This window comes from Diospyros lotus, chromosome 12 (genome assembly GCF_014633365.1).
Source record: "Diospyros lotus cultivar Yz01 chromosome 12, ASM1463336v1, whole genome shotgun sequence".
NCBI classification, from domain to species: Eukaryota; Viridiplantae; Streptophyta; class Magnoliopsida; order Ericales; family Ebenaceae; genus Diospyros; species Diospyros lotus.
In genome coordinates this window covers 7,320,488-7,342,652 of record NC_068349.1, presented here as the reverse complement: position 1 = coordinate 7,342,652, position 22,165 = coordinate 7,320,488, and the positions used below count along the sequence as shown (strand labels likewise).

At 35.7% G+C, this 22,165-nt stretch overlaps 3 protein-coding genes across 25 annotated transcripts in view; 1 reads left to right on the top strand and 2 right to left on the bottom strand.

Moving 5' to 3' along the window:
• Positions 1–1,490: 1,490 nt before the first annotated feature.
• LOC127786994 (dolichol-phosphate mannose synthase subunit 2) lies at positions 1,491–4,563 on the bottom strand. Its single transcript, XM_052314814.1, has 4 exons — positions 4,357–4,563; positions 3,255–3,376; positions 1,988–2,102; positions 1,491–1,904 (listed from the first exon to the last, which is right to left on the bottom strand). The coding sequence occupies exons 3-4, from the start codon at positions 2,075–2,077 to the stop codon at positions 1,752–1,754; spliced, it is 243 nt and encodes an 80-aa protein (XP_052170774.1). The 5' UTR covers positions 2,078–2,102; positions 3,255–3,376; positions 4,357–4,563; the 3' UTR covers positions 1,491–1,751.
• Positions 4,564–5,196: 633 nt separating this feature from the next.
• On the top strand, positions 5,197–13,433 carry LOC127786904 (F-box protein CPR1-like). Of its 13 annotated transcripts, none has more exons than XR_008020073.1 (4): positions 5,197–6,435; positions 7,670–7,749; positions 10,781–10,941; positions 13,218–13,433. XR_008020073.1 is itself a non-coding variant. In XM_052314645.1 (3 exons), exons 1-2 carry the CDS (start codon positions 5,249–5,251, stop codon positions 7,707–7,709), a joined length of 1,227 nt encoding a protein of 408 aa, XP_052170605.1. In that variant the 5' UTR covers positions 5,197–5,248; the 3' UTR covers positions 7,710–7,749; positions 13,218–13,433. The 13 variants fall into 13 exon arrangements, 8 of the variants coding, with proteins under 8 accessions (XP_052170605.1, XP_052170610.1, XP_052170613.1 ...); XR_008020074.1 differs by lacking the exon at positions 13,218–13,433 and adding an exon at positions 11,498–12,253; XR_008020071.1 differs by lacking the exon at positions 13,218–13,433 and adding an exon at positions 11,495–12,253 and having other exon boundaries at positions 10,723–10,941.
• Positions 13,434–16,128: 2,695 nt separating this feature from the next.
• LOC127786636 (uncharacterized) overlaps positions 16,129–22,165 on the bottom strand; it is an 84,167-nt gene continuing 78,130 nt past the window's right edge. For 6 of the 11 annotated variants that reach the window (XR_008020015.1, XR_008020018.1, XR_008020016.1 and 3 more), the window contains exon 3: positions 16,750–16,896. Coding sequence is in view for 5 of the 11 variants with exons in the window: in XM_052314164.1 (XP_052170124.1) it covers positions 16,410–16,896 (487 nt within the window). In the remaining 6 variants the exon portion in view is untranslated. Of the gene's footprint in view, positions 16,897–22,165 lie in introns of all 11 variants that reach the window. The other 5 variants (XM_052314164.1, XM_052314163.1, XM_052314165.1 and 2 more) reach the window with 1 other exon arrangement.

Below are 22,165 nucleotides of genomic sequence, written 5' to 3'. Positions count from 1 at the left end.
CATCTATTTCCAACCAATATCTTTTATCTTCAACCTTTGCAACCAATTTCCCACTGCCACTGTCGCCCGTCGCCATCTGCCTCGCCATCGCCCCCACCGTCGCCTCCAGCTCCTCCGTCGCCGTCGCCAAGCTCGGCCGCCGCAAGCTGGCTTCTTCACCGCCATCGCAAGCCCAGTTCAGCTGCCTCAGTCCTGCTACCGCCATCGCCGCCTCTGCTTCCAGATCTGCCACCGCATGCTGCCCAATGCCGTCGCATCTCTGCCGCCTACTTCACCTCATCTCGCGGTTGTCTCCTGGGCTGTCGCCATCCCCTCCTACGTCGTCGCCCATCTCCTTCTCTGTTGCCGACCTCCTTTTTCAGTTCTTCACTGTGTACATATATATATATATATAACATATAATACTATATATATATTATAGTTCGTATATAACATATATTATATATAGCAATAATTTTATACATAACACATAATATATATTAATTTTAATAAAATATATTTTTGAAGAATCTAATATAATATATATTTAGATTTTTATGAATTAAATTCAAATTTATACATAAAATTTAAAAATTATATATTTTTAATTATGTTTTATAATTTATTAACTGTAAGCATTTTAGCTATACATCAATTTAATTTTTTTAAAAAAATTATATTTTTTAAATTTTATTTACATTATTTAATATCATGTCTATTTTAGTTTTTTTGTCAAATTCTAATAATTTATCAGCTTTTACAAACCAAACACATAATTTTACACTAATAGCTTAAAAGCATATTTATCCAAACACATTATTGGCTTAAACGTTACTTAATTTAAACGTTATTACACAACTTAAACACTACCCAGCTTTTCAGCTATCAAACAAACGCCTAGCCAAACTAAGCCTTAGTCTCCTATACCCTTTTCCTTATATTCCATTCCCTCTCTAGTTTAAGGTTATAAAACGTAAGACTCAACAGTAGCCTTGTGTACTTAATTGCCTGGCTTTTAGTTGTGTAGAATGAACTTTGCTCAAGATTGAAGCTTATATGAAGTTGTGATGATTCTAGAACTTAATTAACAAATGTTAAACGTGGAACATAAAGCTTCTTGCAGTGGATGGTGGGATAGGTAGTAGTTTGACTTGGGATTTGTAAAGGCTTTTTCCCTTTTCCGGGACATTGTTACTTAGACCGACCTAATATCATGCTAAACCTTTCAATCTTTTCTCATTCCGCGTGTTAGGGATTGAAAGAGCATTGGTCTTGTTTGGGATATAGATAAATAATAATAGAATGTTAAGGTAGGTGATAGTAATGGAGCCGTTTGAGAAAGAATGAATAGAAAACTTGCTTGTTTTTTGGCATTCTGACTGTTAATCTTTTCATTAAAATGGTATAATGGTTATTTATTCGTTAACATGATCTCATTCCATCTATTCCCATTGCTCTTGTAAACAAGTAAAAACATTTTTCATAACTTTCCATTTCCTACTCTTTCCAACAAAGAGAAACTATTTCACATTTCATTTCATTTCATTTCATTCCATTCCATTACTATCCCAAACAAAGCCTAAGCATATTTCTCAGTTTTTGACACACAGAAGATTGGGTTTGGCTTTAACATGTCAAACCTGCAATCAGAATGAACCTATGCAACCACAGTGAAATCCAAACAGCTTATTTCATCTAAAAACTATAAGAAGTCCAGTCGAAAAGGGCTATACTACATCAAAATCAATTCAAAAACTGCAGCAGAACCAGGATCATGCTTTCTTCTTCTTGGACTTGAGCATCACGAGCCCGATAAAGACAGACAAGAAGCAGAGTAGCACCACGCCGGCAAATGCAGGAATGAGAAGGGCATATTCTTGTGGAAGAAAGTATTTGTGAATAAAGTGATCGCTGTCCACAAATGGCTGAAATTGCATACAGATAGATGTAAATATCAAAGTTTATTCAAGTTTGGAACATTTTTTAACTTCATGGACTGTAAACTGACCAGAATGACGACCCAAAAGGTGTAATAAGTGAATATGGATAGGCTGATAAAGGACAACAAGAACCCAACAGCCCTGTCTGCTATTTCCATTATGATAATTTAAGGGTTTTGTTGCCTGCAACAAAATTCAGAGAATTAGGAAAACAGTTCTCGAGGGTTTCGCTGCCGATATCATAGACGATATCAATCCTGCTGCCTGTAAAATTTTTGCATGCAGAAATATCATATTTTCCCAAACTTCTTCACATACTGGTTGCCAATCCCAACATGTGAGAGAGAGCCTTCAGAAGAAGCATCAGGAGATGGCTCTACATCTAGCCATAAGAAATCTTAAATACTGTCATCATGCTGCTTAATAGAGAAAACAAATTTTAAATAGCTAAGAAAATTCAGGACACAAGTAAATTACCTTTAAACTAGACCTGTACAACAACAAGAGGACCCAGAAAACAGAAATGCAAAGTCAAAACTTAGACAATGGAATCTCCTTACTTAATGATCTACTATTCCAGTTCTACTACCCAGAATTAGAAAATACCTCTGTAAGCATGCTTAACATACACAATATGTAAAACCCTTAACCAGAATAAGGTAATATATGAATATTTTGTAATGCAAGCGCATTTGTTGTGTTACCTTGATGAGAATTGCGCCACCTCATGAGAACCCTATTCTTGTCAATTACTAATCCCATTAAGGTCATTAAAGTGAGCTCAAATTATGAGGACATGGGGCGGGAGAATTAAGGAAGTTAATTCATTATACGAATACTTGGACCATACAAGAAAATTGAACGTAGTTTAGGTCCAAATTCAAAAGGCTTAGCCATGAACTTATACCTAACGTTGAAGGCTTCATTTAAAAGTGTTTTCTAAGTCAACATTAGGGGGTGGAGAATAAGATTAAGAGGGGAGAAACCACACAAAAAGTCTATTTTCTATTTTACTTTGAACATTATATTCTCAATTCCTACAGCCCTAAAAAGTCTATTATAATCAAATACTTAATTTGAGAATTCTTTGTATACTTTGAATCCATTCATCTGGCCTCTTCAATTTCCTACCGGACCTGATATTGTTCTTGTGATAAGGTCGCTCAGAATCTGTGGATGGCAAATGTTTACACTGAAATTTTTCTGTAGTTTTAGAAAACAAACAGCTCACTTATTTTCACATTCCTTAAAACACAGGAATCTACTTAGTTCAGATTCTTAAATTAAACGAAAAAATCAAGATGATTATTTAAAACGAGTTAATTATTCAGGTACCTGAAAAAATAGATCAGTGAGGATTCTGAGGTTTTCAGAGTCCAATAAGCAATTTTGTTCAGGGTCACCGCGTGTGGTGCTTCTTCAAATCGCTTGACACGTTAAGTGGTAGTCTCCTGCGGCTTCATTCACCATCCAAAAGAAAAAAAAAAATATCAAAAGAATGAAAAGCAGGTAAACAAATATTTAATATGTTTTTGAACAAAAAGATGATATAACTTTTATTTGTTTACCATTACTGATGCACAGCTAGGAGCCAAAAGAGATCAGAATGCCCAGGAGGAAAGTGAGAACAAAAAGAAGAAGGTATATGCTAATTCATAGAGGAGATGAGCCAGAGAAAAGAGGGTCCCAAAAGGCGTTTGAAATATGAAGACAGCAGAGTGCAGAGATCTCAGCTGACATTGACGGATGTTGATGGTGTTTGAGCAGAGCAACTTGAAAGAGGACCTAGTGATTGAGTCAATTGAACCTCAATTACAAGACTAGCAAAGCTGAATTTGAAAGAGAATCTAGCAATTGATGTTGAACCTAGTAGTTGCGTAGTTAGCTGGAGCTACTAGGGTTGATTTTTCAGTTGCTTAGAAGTTGGCATTCGCGCCAATTATGCGAATTGTATATTTATTTACTGAATCATTCAATAAGATCATTCTTAATTCTTCTTCCTCCCAATCTCTGTACTACCTTTCTCATCTCGAACTCCATTTTCTCTACTTGTCGGTGGTCATAGCTGATCGCTGGCTATAGCAATGAACTAGCTTGTATCAATTACCTTTTTTAAAAATTCATCGATTTCATACGTGAGGGCAGAAATAGAACACATAATTATTAAAGATAAAAAAAATGAAAAATGTTCCCGGGCTCATGTCCAGGAAAATAGCAGATTTTAAGACTAAAAAATTAAAAGAAAAAAAGCGCTCAGCCCAGACGTGGGAAGGACCAAATGTAAGGATGAATCAATCAACAACAATAACCATAAGCCTTAATCTCACTAGTTGAGAAATTTTAAGATTAAAAGTAAAACTAAGAACATTTAATCAGCCAGATCCGGAAGTAGCAGATCTTAAAGATAACAAAAACGAAGGGAAAAACTTTTCATTACCTTGATGATTCCCCTTGGATTCTCCAACGCTAATGCAGGAGAGTGAGCCGAGGACGTTGGCGATGACGACGGCGATGGTTACGGAGGATCGCGCGGCCGCCGGAGAGAGAGGAGATCTGAAGCCGAACAGAATATTGGAACCGGACTTCAAATTACAGGAAACGAGATAATTCTACGCCTTGGTAATCTTGTAAATAACTAAAAAGTTGAGGTTCTTTCTGTATGGACGATAGAGAATAGGCTGTCATCCTAGGTAGACCAACCGAGATAAAGAAAGACCTAACAGTGAGTCATGCATTAAATTAATTTAAAAATATAAATATAAAAGTATAATTAAATGTAAAGATATAATTAAAATAATAAATAATAAAAATAAAAATATAATTGAAATAAAAAATATATAATTATACAAAAAATATATAATAAAAACTTGGATCATGTTATTGGTATCTCTCGAGCTATATTTTAGATTACATAATAAACACATCACAAATAATAAAAATATTTCTCGTGTCGTCTCACTTTATTGTCTTAGATAAAAAATATTTTAGAACTCTAAAATATAGATTAAGTGGTTGAATTATAATAAATTAAGATTTATATTAATAGATTGTGAGTTTGATTTTTTATTTTATGTACTAAAATAAAATTTTTATTTATGACTTATTTCTTCTGACATTAAGGAGATGGAGATAATGTGAGAGTGATGATTTTAATAAAAAATATTTTAATTATATTATTATATAATTTGAAGTGTAAGCGATGACGGAACCATAGCATTTTCCTGCATACTTTATTATATATAAAGCAGGAAGGAAGACCGCGGGGAGGTCTATCCGGGACTTGACCGGTGCGTACGACTGACGCCTCGGTTGGGCAGAGAAAGGTACTGATGCGTACTCTTAAAATTGCCCATTTTCATCCGTGTTCACTGAAACACGAAGAAATGTCGCAGCTGCCTGAGGACGTCACTGTCGACATACTCTGCCGGTTGCCGGTGAAGGACCTAGTACGGTTCAAGGCGGTGTCGCCGCGTTGGCGTGCCCTAATCGAGAGTTCAGAATTCGCCAAGTTGCATCTCAATCGCTCCATCCAAACCCGCGCCAATCTCGGCCTCATCCTCAGGGATGAGCACCTCCACGCCGTCGATTTCGATTCGCTGGACGGCACGGTACAGGCCGTAGAGCTCCACTACCATCCTTTGCGGTGCCAGGACTACAGCACCAAGGTTTGGGGCTCTTGTAATGGGATTATTTGTTTATCGAATTCGTTCGATAGCGTAGTTCTCTGGAACCCTTCGACTCGGAAATATCGGAAATTGCCTGACTCTTCGGTTGAGCTCGAGGAGAAATGGAGGTATTATGAGAATAGGATTTATGGGTTTGGGTATGACAGCGTTAGTGATGATTATAAAGTGGTGAGAATTGTTATGCTCGAAGGGATGCATGATGATGAATCTTTTCACTATGAGGCTAAAGCTTATAGTTTGAAGGCGAATTCATGGCATAGAGTTGGGAAGTTCCCTCATCACCCCCATTTGAAAAGAACAGGCGGTGTGCTAGTTAAAGGTGCGTTGCACTGGGTTGTAAATGAAGAACCTCAGATTTCTAGGGCTGGCTTGATTGTTGCTTTTGATCTGGGGTGCGAGGGATATAGATTGGTGCCACAGCCCGAGTATTCGGATCTGAACTTTTTAATGAATGTGGAGAGATTGGGTGAATGCCTCTCAGTTGTTTGCTATTATTACTATTGTAAACATGTTCATGTATGGGTGATGAATGGTTATGGAGTAAAAGAGTCTTGGACTAAGTTGATCTCGGTGAATGAACAAAGTGTAATTAGGTATATGCAGTTTGTGAGGCCTGTTGGTTATTCAAAGAATGGAGAAGAAGTGCTCTTGCAATTGGACGGAACTAGGCTTCTTTGGTATGATCTTAAAAGGAACCAGGGCAGGCAGGTTAAGATCCGTGGCTTACAAGAGCTCATGCAAGTAGAGATGTGTGTGGGAACCCTTGTCTCACTTGATGATGGTGGTGAAGGCAATGGGAAGAAGCAACAAGAACAAGAAGATAGGAATATGTATGTTAATATTTGTATTAATTGGCTGTTTTTAGCTGCAGATATTCTCCCCTTATTGCTTTACTTTTTCTAGTTTTCCCTTGTGCATTAAGTACATAGTTTTGATAATTCTAGTTCCACTAAGAAGCATGAAATTTGCATGATCAAATATGTTATTTGCAGCAAACAGTTACATATATATATATATATAATTATATGCATTCACCTAGGTAGAAATCTCATTAATGGTGCTAAGAGAGTGGGGTGGGAGTCGTTGCATCTATCTAGCGAGAGCCAAAAGGAAAAGAATAAGTAGGTGTACCACATCTAGAAAAGATAAATCTTATATAAAAACATGAGTAAGTGAACTGATGAAAATGATGCAACCCTTTTTGAGTCCATATATCCCAAACTCTATATAATCAAAGGCATGCCGTGTTCTCTCCTCCAGATGCATCTATTGAGCACAAAGGTCCCACTATTTATGCTTTTGTAACCCTTTTAAAGCAACTATATTCTCAACTCTCATAGAAATGGATTATCAAGCACAACACTGCTGAACAAACTCTAAAATTAGAAAGCAGATAATTCCGTGAGTCTCTGGCCATGTAGGAATTTACAAAATGCGATGATTACTCAACTCTCCACTTTCCTGAAGATGCACCAATTGTATTACCTCCCATCTTTCCAAGTTGTCTAAAGTTAGGATGGAATTTAAATCTTAATTCTATACAAAATTGTACTTCCTTTTCCTTTTTCCAGTGAAAGCTACCCCTTGAATCTAAAGATGATCAGGGGATTCAAATGAGGACAAGAACTTTTAACTTTGTAGGTTGTGTCCTGCTCGCCCATGGACCAATCTTACCATAAAGAAACAATCTGGTATAAATCTGGTAAACTGGGCCCTGTAGACAATGTTTTTACAAATGATCTTCAAATAAATTTCAGTCCAATGCAATTTTACCAGCTGTGATTTGGGAAAAAGACAGATAAGGAACATCTTGATGGTAGACAATGCTGCGATTAAATTTTTCTATCACCTCAAGGGATGAGATCCCAGTTTGCCTGACTTTGAACATGTACATATGTATGGGTTGCATGGAGTGTGGGTTATTTAAATAAATAGGCATTTGACTTCTTTGGGCAGTCCAGAATTCTCATCCTGAATTGGTTTTAAGGGGTGAAAATTTCATTGTTCCCTCTCCTAATTGACTTTCATGACACTTCATACCTTATGTAGAATTCTGTTTCTCAGGGGCAATTTCCTGTCAAATGGGTTCAAGCTGGTGCTATAAGCTACTGGAAGAAGAAACAAAAGAGGCATATGGTGAAGAGGTAAGCTTATAATTATAAATGGTTCTTTCATCTGATTTTAGTATCACTAGGTCTTAACGGGTCATAGTGCCTCTTTTAAGATTATCGTACATATAAAGTTTATGCTTAATATTGAAGGAAGTTAGATGATATTATTGAATATTAATATAGTGTAATATTTTTGGTGGTTAGGGATGGCAGTGAGTTGGGTATGGGGCTAGTTTGCCTCAATGCTACCCTATACTCATCCTGTTTAAGCTAAGCAAGTTTGATGTGTGGTATCGGCGGAGTATTTTGACATCAAGAGAAAATTAGTAAGATTCTAAGAAATCTGATCTTTTTTGGACCAAAAACATGTTTTGTAACACCCTGAAGAATTTTAAACCATAAATACAGATGATTAAGTTAAGTAATGGGGCTATAACCCAAGAGAATGGTCAAGGGGCAAAATAGTAAAATGACTCAAGGGTAAAATGGTCATTTTACTCCCTAATGTGATAGTGAACTAGGACACTTATTGTGACACAAGCGTATTTTGAAGCATAATAAATAAATTGTTAAGAGTGTGAACAACTCATTAATTTGGGCTGGAGATAGTGGGAAAAATTGGAATTCTGTGAAACTGGTGTGGGCTTTTAGACTGTCTGGCTGACTTGGTTTATGTAACTGAGATTAATTGGTCTAAAAGTAAATTTTAAAGCCCAAATAGGAAAATCAGCTAACACATGAAGTTATTTAGAATAGCCCGCAGGTAACATACATGCGCATATGTGCAAGAGAATTGGGCAACAAATTGTTCTAAAAGAACCTAGCTGGCAGCACCTGATGAAAAGGGAAGGAGTGTGCCAAGGAACTTGCTTCTAGGGGCTGGTATAAACTTGGCTATGAATGGTATGAACTTGGCTATCAAAAGCTGGTGGTCATGCTGTTGGCAACTGTTAAAGAAAGGATTTGGGAAATTAATCTGCTGGAACAAAATATTTTCAAAGAAATTATTGTCCCGGAGTTCCCATTAAATGGCTGGAAAGAACTGAGAGGGGGCTTGATGGCCTTTTTGCTTTCTTTTACAGTTGGAGCAAAGGCTACTGGTTGCAAATCTTTTCTTCATGCATTGACTATTCCTTCTTGGCTTGCTTACCCTGAAGACTTTTCCTGCATCTAGGTTGTGTTTGTGGAAGTTTATCTGGATTCTTGTGTGCCTAAGGTTAATGGGTAGGCCATAGTCTAGTGTGGGTGGGAATATCTGGATTTTTCGTTTTTGTTTTTAGTCCTTCATCTCCAACTTGGTTGGAACATGCCAACACTTTGCAACTTGTTAATGAAGCATTGTGGAGCATGAAACATTGTTGGATATTTGAACATGACAAATACTCACTTGATAAAACCCTTTTGGGACACACTTTTCTCTTTAATTTTGAAGCTGGATAAGGTTTTGATTATAATTCTAGAGGTGGACATTTGCTTGTGGGATGTGAATATTTTTTAAGAAAAAGATCAGGTGATTTCACAGGATTGTAGGATATCCAGACTCCAGAAGCCAGTAAGCTTTTGATTCAGGTTCAAATGTGTATTGGTAGAGGCAACATGAGGACTAGCTCCCTGCCGGAGAAGGCCACACTGACCTTCTCATGCAGTCCCAGTTGTCTAACATGGCTTGAATACCAGTACACACTACACCCCTCATTCTCAGTTGCTGATTTTGATGCTCGATGTCAGGCTATGGAAGTTTGGCTGCACGCCAACATCGGCCTTGCTTATTCTCCAAACGTTATGATTTCTAATGGAGTTGGCCCCAGATTGATTTCACACATGGATGAAGGCTCAGCCTTTCCTCCTGGGCCCAGTTATGCTCAGCTCAAGTCACAGGCTGGCTGTCTACGACTTTTGACCCATTCGCAGTTCTCCATAGTTCAGTATCTTTTTCTGAAAGATTAGCCCACCTTGTGATCCTATTATGCTGCTGGTTGTGATGGAATTGCTCTTAGGAACTCCCCTTCTGCACCAGGTTTTTTCTTTGTTCTGAAGCCTTTTGAGCTTGGTCAAAAGGGTGTTGCACGTGGGGACAGTTTTCTCTCCTTTGGGGATCAAGGGCCCAGTCTTGCCATTGAAGGAGTCCACTGATAGAGCGAACTTCTCAGAAGATTCCTTCAAGCAACTATACTTTTTTCTCAATCCCTCTCTTGGTAAACAGTGGCATTTGGAGCTCTTCGAAAAAGGATGGCAGGTTAGATCTTAAGAGCGATAGAGAGCTTAAAAAGCTCGCTTGTGATATCAATTATGAGTAGGAAGGGCGTCAAAGGACCTGATTTGAGGGCAAAAATGTTAAGCAAGCTTCTTCATTTACAATGTACATGTTTTCTCTTGGAATAGTTAGGGGTTTAAACAATGCATAAAGAATTGCCAGTTAGTTTGTCTTATTTTGTTTCCTATAAACTGAGTTTGATTCTATTTATTTGGCTATCATTAGGCGCATTTTAGATAGTTTTTGGGTTGATTATGTGTCCTTGGACACTTCCCGTGCAGCGGGTGATTTTTCAATTCTTTGGGGTTCGAGAATTGTAAATAAATTAGGAGTCCGGGATGTTCCTTGTTCTATTTCTTGTAAATTTAGTAATAATGGTGAATGATGATTATTTTTGGTGGATTTTGCCAGTGGTTACAGCCATCATCGTGAATGGAATAGAAGGATTTTACAGAGGGACTCAACCACTGTTACATCTTCTTTGGAGTCTCCCTGGTGTTTAAGGGAGACTTAATGTTGAAAGATATGGTTGTGTGAACATATAGTCCTGCCATTAGAAAAGGGGGAGGGGTTGTTCCTTTATTTTGTTTAGATCAGATTCTGGTTCCTCAATGTGGTCTTTATAAAACCTGTACTTGTTTCTTGCAACTTTCATCTACTAATCTTGTCTGGCCCGGTAAACTATTCTGGCTACTTAATGTTAAATCTGGTTGGTGGTTCATTTCTTGCACACAATATCAATTGTGAAGCAGCCAAACTGGCATGATACTGTGTGTTCATTTCTTGCACACAATATCAATTGTGAAGCAGGCAAATTGGCATGGGCAAACATTACTTGTATCTGAGTTCGGGAAGTGGTCAATATAAAACATCCATCATCTGGAGTGAGGGCACTCATTGAGAAGAATGCACAATTCATTTGCCGTGACTGCGGACTTCTTGCGATCTGCTTGGTATTGTTGCACTCATTGGTAAGTTAAACTGGAAAAAAAAGTAGACTTGGATTTAAATCATCATCATTTCCTCAAGTCTAAATTTTTTTTATGAGAACTCTGAAGCTTTTTCATTTTTCTTTTTTCCTTGGAAGCTCTTGAATTTTGGTTTGAAATCACCTTCCTTTATCCCTAAACTCTTTTAAGAAATGGTTGCATGAAATGAGAATCTCAGGGCCTGTTCAGTAGTTGAAAACAGTTTCTGTTTTCCAAACTCCAGTTTTTTATTGAATAATTGAATCTCCATCAATTTTTTAATTTTTCAGCTTTATACTATGAATTAGAAAACATCATTTTTGATGTTTTCTAATTTTTCTTAAAATGAATGCTACGGCTTTTTGAAACATAAAATGTTAGGACATTTTTAGTTTTAAAATTGAAGTTAAAAACTAGAAAATGTCTTCTAAGACTGAACAGGGCCTTAAATTTTCTTTTCTTTTCTTTTCTTTTCTTTCATTTTCCCCCTTTTCTAGGACATGGAATAGATGTCAAAAGCAATACTGCACAGATACTAATTCTCTGAGTTTAACAGCAGTGCCTCCCCCTCGTACCTGTTCAAGATGATATCCTGGATTGGATGCAAGTTTGGACGTGTTACCCCAACTAGTCCTGTACTGGCTGAGCTACCCCAATTTTGAATGTCCTCCTGTCACATTCATGGGGTTTACTGACACCATACTCATCAATAAATGCATGGAATGTTATTTTCCATGCATTAGAGATCTAGATACAGCTACTGCATGTGGTGCAACTTTTTCTCATGGTTTTACATGCAACACCAGCTCTGCTAAGATCCTAGCTGTATCTTTTAGAAGTCGGACTTGTTTCTAGTTGTACTCCTAGTCCTAGATCTATGAGCTAACCTAGTTGGTGTTTATTGCCAGTAACTGAAGCATGGATGAGTTTTGGTATGGAAGTTTGCTTGTTCAATTGAAGATGGAAGCAGCTTCTCTAGCTACAGAGGGCCGCAACTTTGTGTGGTCTGAAGTTCTTGCTTTCCAAGTACTGTCACTTGTAAGATGTTTTGGGTTCAGGTCGAATTGCTCAAGTTATATAGGACCATGCTTGAACCTGTTTTGAGGTTAAGCATGTAACACCCGAAACCACCATTAGTGATCGTTAAACATAATTCTAAGGACAAAAAATTGAGTTATAATAATTTAGGGACCCAAATGTCACTTTTTCCATAGTTTGGGGATTAAAATGAAAAGTTTAAATAGTTCAGATTTTAGCTCTATCATGACACACGAATTTCTAAAATATTCTTGGGGATTTTTTTATTTTATAGATATAAATAAATTAATTTCTAGATATGATATGATATGATATGATATAAATTTTTATAATTAATAAGATATAAATAAATTGATTTCTTTAGATATGATATGATATGATTTAAATCTTTCTAAATGATAAGATATAAATAAATTTATTTCTCTAAATATGATATGATATGATTTAAATTTTTTTAATTAATAAGATATAAATAAATTGATTTTTTTAAGATATGATATGATATGATATGATTTAAATCTTTCTACTTGATAAGATATAAATAAATTAATTTTTCTAAATATGTTATGATTTAAATCTTTCTAATTAATAAAAGATAAGGTAAAATCTTTTGATTTTATGGATATGAATAAATTGATTTCTTTAGATATGATATGATATGATTTGAATTTATCTTATAGAAAAAAAGTATATTTGATTTGATTTAAATCATTCTAATTGATAAAAGATATGATAAGATTTGAATTTATCTTATGAAAAAATGGATATTTGATTGGGATCCTTATCAAATAGAATTCTTGACTATAAATATGGCTTTCCCCTATCACAATTTTTCACTTCCCCTCTCCTTAGTTGGCTAATCCCTTTTCTCTTTTTTTTTTTATTTATTCCTTTCTTACTACAAGTAAGAAATCAAGGTGTGAAAGTTTTAATTAGGAGAAAAAAGTTAAAAATCTCTATTTTATTTGAATCAAGTTGAAGGTAAGTGCATTATGAACCATGTTCGTGTTTAAATAAATTCATGAAATCAAGTTTTGTGGTCTCTCGTATCATACTTACAAGCAAGTTTGAGGACCGGAATTTAGTAGCTACGTGCGAAAGTTTTTACCCCCACAAGTTGGTAGAATTTATCGTATCTCCTCATGTTATAAGTTCAAATTATCTCATGTTTAAATACAATTAATAGTTCGTTTGTGCTTATTGAGTTTATCTCACCCCTTATGTTTCCCCTCCCTTTTTAGGTGGCTATGAATAAGAAGGTTGGAGCATAGACGTGGTGCGTGGTGGCATGTTCAAAAGAATTTCAAGAATTTAATTTTAGTTTTTTTTTTCTAGGATGTCTATTAGATAAGTCAATTAAAGTTTTTTTTTTTTTTTTCCTGTTGAGATAAAGTTTATCAATGTTAAACTTTGAATTTGATATGAATGTTATAAAACATGTTTGAAATTTTCTTTAAGAGGCTGTTTTGCTTATTGTTTTTTCTTTGAACTTTTAAGTTAGTTAATTTTTAGCATACAAATTATGTAATGTGTTTGAATAAATGTGATTTTAAACTATCAGTTAATAGTTATGTGTTTGGTTTATAAAAGCTGATAAACTGTCAGAATTTTACAAAAAGATTAAAATAGACATGATATTGAATAATACAAATAAAATTTATAAAAATATTATTTTTTATAAAAAAAATTATAAATTAATTTATAGTTAATAAAATACTTACAATTATAAGTTGATAAATTATATATAATTATTAAAAAATATATTAATACAATACTTTATGTTTATAAATTTAGATTTATTTCATAAAAATATTAAATATATATGTTGATACATTATATAAAATTTTTTATTTTTATATTTTATCAATATATTTAAAATATTAATATTTAAATAAATTATTTTTAAATTATTTATTTGTTTCTTCCATAAATTTAATTTATATTACAAAATTATAAAATTAGATAAGACTATTTAATTGATAATTAAATAAAATTAATAATTATAAAATCTAAATTTAGATAAGACACGGTATTTGAATTGAAGTTCAAATTTTTCATGCCTATACAAAAAATGGTTAGTATAACAAAATTAAAAAATTACATACAATTATTATGATTATCCAATATCTAAAGCTATAGCATCCTACAATCCAAATAGAATGGGGCTTGTGGCAATGGCAACGACAGATCTAGAGAAGAAAGAGGCGACAAGTGATGACATGATCCAAACAAAATGCGGCTTGTGGCAGTGGATCTAGAAGAAGATCCAAAGATGGCGTGACCCACCAATATCAGGCGAGACAACCTAGTTGGACGACAGCAACAACGGTTATGGAGGAGGGTCGACAGTGATAATGGAGGAGAGTCAACGACGCTAGGCGACTTGTGGCAGCGGATTTGGAAACAGATCCGGCGATGGCACAACCCAACATGAGCTGGCGTGCAACGACTCAGATGGACAACGGCAACAACAATTATGGAGGAGGGGCAATTGCGACAACGGTGGTAATGGCCAAAAACGAGGGAAAAAGGGGAGAAGAAAGCAATGGAGGAGAACATATAATGTTAATAGCAAGGATAATGATGTTAATATTGAAAATATTTAAGGGCAAAATAGCAAATTAATGGTCAACCCAGTAAACTGCTGACAACAGTGTTTTTGCAAAAGTTGAGGGGCACCAGCTTTTTTTCAAATGCTATTGTTGTAGCATTTAAGCTACATAATTTTTAAGCTAATTAATATTGTCGCACACTTACACAGAAAAACGCTACATAGCTTATAAGTTATTTATGCAACTTATAAGCGGTCAAACTCATTAAGCAAACACTTTTTAAGTTTATTAAAGTTGGATTCTTGGTTTAAGTTTTCGGGTGTGACAAAGCACGACAGGCTGGCATGGCTGGCATCTAGTGTAGATGTCCAAGTGAAGCAGATAATAGTGAACAGCATGCCTAAAATATTGACTTGAGCATTTCCTAGAATGATATGCCATGATGTGCGTTCGAAGTTATTGTGATTAAGAAGCAGATATGTGGGGTTTCATTTGGAAGATTATTTTTGTTCTTCTTCTTCAAAAGATTTAGGAAAAAGGGGTACAAACAGTACAACATTTGAAATATGTGCTGGTTTGTGGCGCTAGCTAGCTAGCTAGCAAGCAAGGGTATATGGAGTAAAGAGTTTTGTGGTGCTTCTTTCTTTGACCTCCTCTGCATGTAGAATCTATCGGATGAGAGATGATGGTCCAGCCAAGCCACACAGCCAGGACTGAGGGAGAATCTTTTAGCCGTAGCTGGAGACTTGAGATCAGTGGAAACGAGTATCCGTGGGACAGTTCAGTTGTTGACAGACATGATGAAGCAAACTATAGAAAGGTGATCTTCTTCTCCAAGGCCAAGCAAGCTGAGTGCTGAGACTGAGAGGCGCAGTCCTCCTCCTTCCTCTGTTCAATTTTCTTTTTCTTTTGCCTTTATATAATAGCCGTGTTTTGTAATTTGTAGAAAATCAAAACAATTCTCAGAGATAAAAAAAGAATTGCATAAATACAGAAGCCCCATTTTATATCTTTCATTCTCATTGTTAAGTGGAAGGAGCTCAGAGGAAATGTTAACATATTTTGTCTTCTTTCTTATGTATGTTTGATTGATCTAAAACTCATTTGGATGAAGGTTCTAAAGGTGGTGAGTATTGTCTCGGCTTTCCATTAAAGGGCAAGGGTTCTAAAGGTGGTCTTCTTCTTCTTCAACTCAATTTTCAGCTACCAACTTCAAGTTGTGATCTTTGTAAGAAATGAGTATTTTGTCAAATTGCTCTCAGTGCATTTTAAAAATAATTAAATAAGACACTATATTTCAATCTGAATTTTTTGCAATTATATTAGATTATTTTGATTAAAAATGGAATTTATATTGTTAATGAAATTAAAAATTCATTAAAGGACAATTAAAAAATATACATAACACAACACTTAATATAGACTTAAATTTAAAAATATAGTGATTTATATTCAACACTTGTTAATTAGTACCATGTGTGAAAATAGAGTAATTTGTTTGACCCTTCTCAAAATAAAGAGGTCAAATTGGCCATTAAACCAAAATATACTAACTTATTTGACTCTTCCAGACAGAAAAAGGAAACCTAAAAACTGGACAGACAATTAGAATGCAGCCGCAACCTATATTACATCTTGAAACCTTGGTGTTTCCAGCAGAGACGGTCTACAAAAAATATACAAAAAGCCTACCCAGTAGTAAAACGAAAGACCAAAAAGCCTGGAGAAGGCGGTAATGCGATGAGAACAGAACAGCAAGAAATCAACACAAAAGCGTGTTCTTAAAAGCCAGGAAAACGCCAGAAGAATTCACAGGATCATCGTTCCGGGTACCCCATTTTTGTCCCATGAAAAAAACACTAGAAGGTTTAGTTTCTTCAACTAGTTTGGCAGCATCATCCACTGCATAATATCCTTTCTGATCACTCCCTCAGCAGCACCGTTCCTGTTGTTGCTCGATGATCTAAAAGCTTCCAAGCTGGAGAAGCTCAGGCGCCTGTACTGTGTGTTAGTTCCGGCAGGATCAGCTGGCCTCATCATCATTGCAATGGTGGGAAAAGATTTAGGCCATATGCCTCTCGATGAGCTAAACAGCTGCCTATCAGCTTCTCTATTATTCCCAACTGGACTGCTGTATCTTTGGAAGCCCCCAGGAATTTTCTGACCAGATGATTTGGTGAACTGCTTTGTCATGTTTGCGTTTGCATTACCAGATGAAGAGGTGGGTGGGCCACGGATCTGGGCTGATGGTTTCATCCTGTCAAGGCATCGGAGGATCCTGTTGCCCAGACTCCGACCAACTTCAATATCTCTTTCCTGTACGTTCTTGTGAACCTTAAGTGCCACATCAAATGCAGCCCTCGTTCGCCTGTGTTGAAAACAAGAAAAAAAATATAAATCTACGACGCTTTGAAAAGGATTGTGCAGTGACAGCTAAAAAGATAGACCGCTTTAGCAGCTGTACAACAGAAGTATGAAGCAGTTGAACATAGATTCAACTGCAGTAATATTGCACGGGAAAACTCGGAGGTTGAAATATTTTGAATATATTAACCCATGTGCGAGAATGCTGTTATAACAAACAAACAAAACAAGTATAATAAAGAACAGAGAATGCCTATTATGCCTTGGAGGTTCTGATGCACATGCTAAATAACAACTTCATGAGCATTAGTTCCATGTGAAACAAAATTATTCACAACAATATAGATCTCGATTAAGAGGTTTATTAACCAAACCAACTCAAGCCTGGTTCAACATGTTAAGCTGCTTCAACTACCTAATCTAAGTTGTTCTCAAAATAAATACAACAACAACAACATATCAAGCCTTTATCCCACTATGTGGGGTCGGCTACATGAATTCTATACTTCCATGTATTTCTGTCTTTTGTCATATCTTCATTTAGATCCATACACTTCATATCAAACTTTAATGTCTCTCCCAAAGTCTTCTTGGGTCTGCCTTTATCTCTTTTTTTGACTAATTGTTCCATTTCATCAACTCTCCTCACAGAAGCGTCTGTTGGTCTCCTTCTCACATAACCAAACCATCTTAGTCTAATCTCTCTCATATTCTCCTCAATTGGCACTACTCCTACCTTATTACGAATAATTTCATTTTTAATTTTATCTTTTCTTGTATAGCCGCACATACATCTTAACATCCTCATCTCCACTACACTCATCTTTTGCTCATGCTGGTATTTGACTGCCCAACATTCTGAGCCATACAGCAAGACTGATTTTATAGCTGTCCTATAGAATTTTCCTTTCAGTTTTAATGGGATTTTACTATCACATAACACCTCCGATGCATTTCTCCATTTTAGCCAACTTGCCTTAATTCTATGTGCAACATCCTCGTGAATTTCTCCATCTTTTTGAATCACTGATCCCAAATATCGAAAATGATTTTTTCTTTGTAAGATTTGGTTTTCCAATTTTATTATAACATCATCCACTCTTGCATTCTTACTAAATTTACATTCCACATATTCTGTTTTCTTTCTACTTAATTTAAATCTCTTAGATTCTAAATTGTTTCTCCACAACTCAAACTTAGTGTTCACTCATTTTGTTTCATCCACCAACACCATGTCGTCTGCAAATAGCATACACCATGGCACCTCTGTATGAATATCTTTAATGAGTTCATCCATTACTAGAGCCAATAAGTATGGACTTAGTGCAGAACCTTGATGCAATCCTATTGTAGTTGTAAACGGTTCAATATCCCCTCCGCATGTTCTAATCCTTGTCTCTGCACCGTGATACATGTTCTTAAGGGCTTGTATATAGGCTATTTTGACTCATTTCTTCTCTAAAACCCTCCATAATACTTCTCTAGGGACCCTATCATATGCTTTTTCTAGATCTATGAACCCCATATGTAGGTCCTTCTGATGATCCCGATACTTTTTCATTAGGCGCCTCAGTAGGTATATAGCTTCCATTGTTGACCTACCAGGCATGAAACCAAACTGATTTTCCGAGACTTTTGTTTTTTTTTTTGAACCTCTGCTCTATTACTCTCTCCCAGAGTTTCATGGTATGGCTCATTAACTTAATTCCTCTGTAATTTTCACAGTTTTGAACATCTCCTTTGTTCTTGTATATTGGAACCAAAGTACTCTTCCTCTACTCATCTAGCATCTTTTTTGATTTAAGGATCGCATTAAATAATTGCGTTAGCCAGGAGATGCCCTCTTCTCCCATGCATTTCAATGCTTCTATTGGTATATTATCTGGTTCCACTGCCTTATGATTTTTCATCTTTTTTAATACTTGCCTTATTTTATGCGTCAATAAAAAGTATAGCTTACATTCCCTTCGGAGATACTAAGATGTCCCAACCTAACTCTTGTGTCGCCACATAAGTAAAACTCGTGACCCTTGAAAATTGCAACAATGACACCAGTACATCACCAAGTCCTACGATATACGAGGGAACTGAGAAATGCCCAATGAAAAGGTTGCTGGCAAACCCATCAATAATGTGGCCAAAAAACAAAAATTCTTAAGAGACAATTTGTTTTCTTGGTGTCCCTCATGGATGGACAAACTTGATTTTTAAGTATGATTAACATCAAAAGCTGCTAAAAGATTAGTACAGTCTACACATATAGAGGCACTTAGACCAATATCATAAGCTTGTATTTTTGTCAAACATCCCAACATACAGTAAATCAGCATGAGTTAAATGAGCATTCCAAGAGAAACCCGCATTACATAATTTGTTGATGCACAACTCATGTATCTTCATTCTTCAACAAAGCCACATCTTATATTGTCTTAGGTTGCATTTAGATTCATGGACTTCTTTAAAACAATGGACCCCAGTGTAGGTCTTTTGAAGGTTTATAACTTTATGTCCACCTTAGATATTAAACAACATGACTTCTTTTAGGGTGGTTATAGTTGTTCCATTGCAACTTGGGATCATAGGTTCAGACCACGGGAAACAAAATTCACCCTGCATTTACACAAGGGTGGGCCACATAAGTTTAATACTCTCTAGACCCTGTAGAGGCGGCAACCTAGGTCATTTAGTTGTGATTTATTTCAACATTGTAATGCTACATGTAGATAGATCTGAAGTGACACCTCAAAAAACGTTAATTCAGAATTCTTCAGAGGATCACAAGTTCAAAAGAAATTATTACGAAATATCTTCCCCATACAAAGGATCTGCCTTTTCAGATATTTTAATGCAACAGTAAATAGCTATGCCTCCTTTTTCTTTTGGTTTAAAATCAAATCCATCCAACCAAATGCATAGCAAATGTCAGATGAATTCATTAGGAGATCTGGGCCTTGCAGAGCGTAAACCATATTTCTCAAGAGTAAATCCCCTTTGTGCCATTAACAATCTCTGTAACATATATCAACAATCAATAGCACTCTAGACCATTAAATATTCAATCAATTATGTTCCAAATCTAATTACCAATGAATAATTAGTTGAAGTTTCCAACAATCAACCAAATCCAGTCACCTCTCTTTTTACAGAGGTTTTAAACAAAGATTACGAGGAAAGAGAACCGTATTATAGCCACCTTGCTGAAAAAGGAGGAAGGGAAAAGCCAGACAGAAATGGCAATAAAGAGTTCCTAACATTCATTCTTCCTCAATAAAATACACATCAGGATTTAAATTCTAAAATGTTTACCCAAAAGAAAAGCCTGTAAGTTCCAAAAATAATCAACGTCAGTCTTAGGTAGAGATTAAAGCAAAAGAAGTTCCATATTTTTTTTCTCCATATCTTGGAGAGGAAGAAGCTCCAATATCATCATGGGTTTGTTAAATAAGGCAAAATAAACCAAGGTAATCTCAGCCTCAGGTAGAAATGGAAGAGAAGCTTGAATATCATTATTGCAATGTTAAGTAAATCAGTGTGTTTCATGTTGCAGAAAGACATTTATCTATACAAAACAATGCAGATACTTGGAAGAAACATTCTATGTCAACTCTATTTTAAACAACATTACTTCAACATGTTGTCATGTCCCTAGGAGGATTAGAAGGATAATATTGGATAGAGATATAATAAAAGGGGTAATATTGTAATAGGCTCATATTAGTTTGTTAGGAGATATTTGGTTGTTTGTTAGGAGCACATGGGTGCTGTTAGAAATTAGTTAAGGGGCTACCTATGCCTATAAAAAGGCCATTGTAAGAGAAGATGGATATGCTGAAATTGATTAAATGAATATCTGATTCTCCCTCATTTCTCTCTACATCTTTCTCCCATTTCTGTCCAAATATCCCTCTTAATTTTCTCCCTAATTCTCTTCAATCTCCCCCTCCAATTCTTCTTTGTTCTTCCCCAATTCCTCTTCTAACCCATCACGAACCCTAGGTTCGTGACACATGTTAAACAGGTTGGACACCTTGAAATGAGCTATAGACATACATATTATGTCTATAAGTACATACAAAAACTATGGCCTTTTCTTTATGTTCAACCATACTATATCATCATCAAATATTCATAATAGAAACCTGGAGAAACAAATAATAAGCTGAAAGAAAACAAACTGTAAAGAGAATAGTAATAGAAAAACCCAAGGAACTCTCTAGAGCTTCTTTTTCTGTATAGTTTAATAACCAAAAATTAAAAAACTGAGCCAATCAAATAACGTTTTCAGTAAGAAACTTTTGATAGATCCTCATACAACATAAATTTTAAAAATTTCACAACAGAAGTTACATGGTAGAAAGTATATCCATTGGCTCCAGTTGATACCCATCATTATCATATTTGGTTGTTATGTACCCCTATCCTTGTTCAAATTTTTATAGGCCTTTGCAATATGTGCGGTACCTATGATCCACGTCATAGGAATTCTTTTTGAACCTTTTACCCATCTCTATGCCATCAAGACAAAGATAACAAACAACTTTGTCCATATAACCAAACTAATAAACAACATTATGATATAGACTAGAAAAGCCTCGTCACAAAAACCTTCTCTTCCACCCCACCAATATCTTTTGCAATCTTTTCGTTGTGGAATCCTCAATACCCTACCTTTAGATAGCAGCCTATAGCAAGGTCAAAATGGATGGCCAGAAGAGATCCCACTTTACAACCAGGAATAGCAGATAGCAAGCACAACATGAGATGCTATATAACAGAAATAATGTTAGATTCCCTCGTGCTCTCTTCAAACATGAAACTTCTGAAAGCTTATGCATATATATGCACATCCAGAAGGACCATAACATATTCTTGCGACAGCCCCAACACCCCCCCCCCCCCCTTTTTTTCTTTTCAATTCATAATATAAAGATATCATTCCTCACTTGCATGTATCCTTAAGCACTAAAGGTCCATAGTTATATTTTTCTATTATAATGCATTATACCTCCATAGTTAGATTCCTAGTATGCCCTCTCCAGGTAGCTAATTTTTTTTTATTTGGAATCGAATGGCTGCGATACAATTTGGAAGAAAGCTTTGGCCTCATATGGATCATTTTTTTTTTCTCTTTTCCTTTGGGTAAGTGAACAAATGCTACTTCAGTTCCAAAGAAGATGGGAATTACATATTTTATAGATGTATTTGTCCAAACAAAGTGAAGCAAGCTATGAAAAATGAAGAATGGAAAAAAGAGTTGGATTGAATAATATCCC

Coding starts and splice junctions, on each gene's coding strand:
- LOC127786994 (XM_052314814.1), bottom strand. CDS start 2,077: ATGGAAATAGCAGACAGGGCTGTTGGGTTCTTGTTGTCCTTTATCAGC. Junction 1,905..1,987: donor CCTTTTGGGTCGTCATTCTG/GTCAGTTTACAG, acceptor ATGCAATTTCAG/CCATTTGTGGACAGCGATCA.
- LOC127786904 (XM_052314645.1), top strand. CDS start 5,249: ATGCGTACTCTTAAAATTGCCCATTTTCATCCGTGTTCACTGAAACAC. Junction 6,436..7,669: donor GAACAAGAAGATAGGAATAT/GTATGTTAATAT, acceptor TCTGTTTCTCAG/GGGCAATTTCCTGTCAAATG.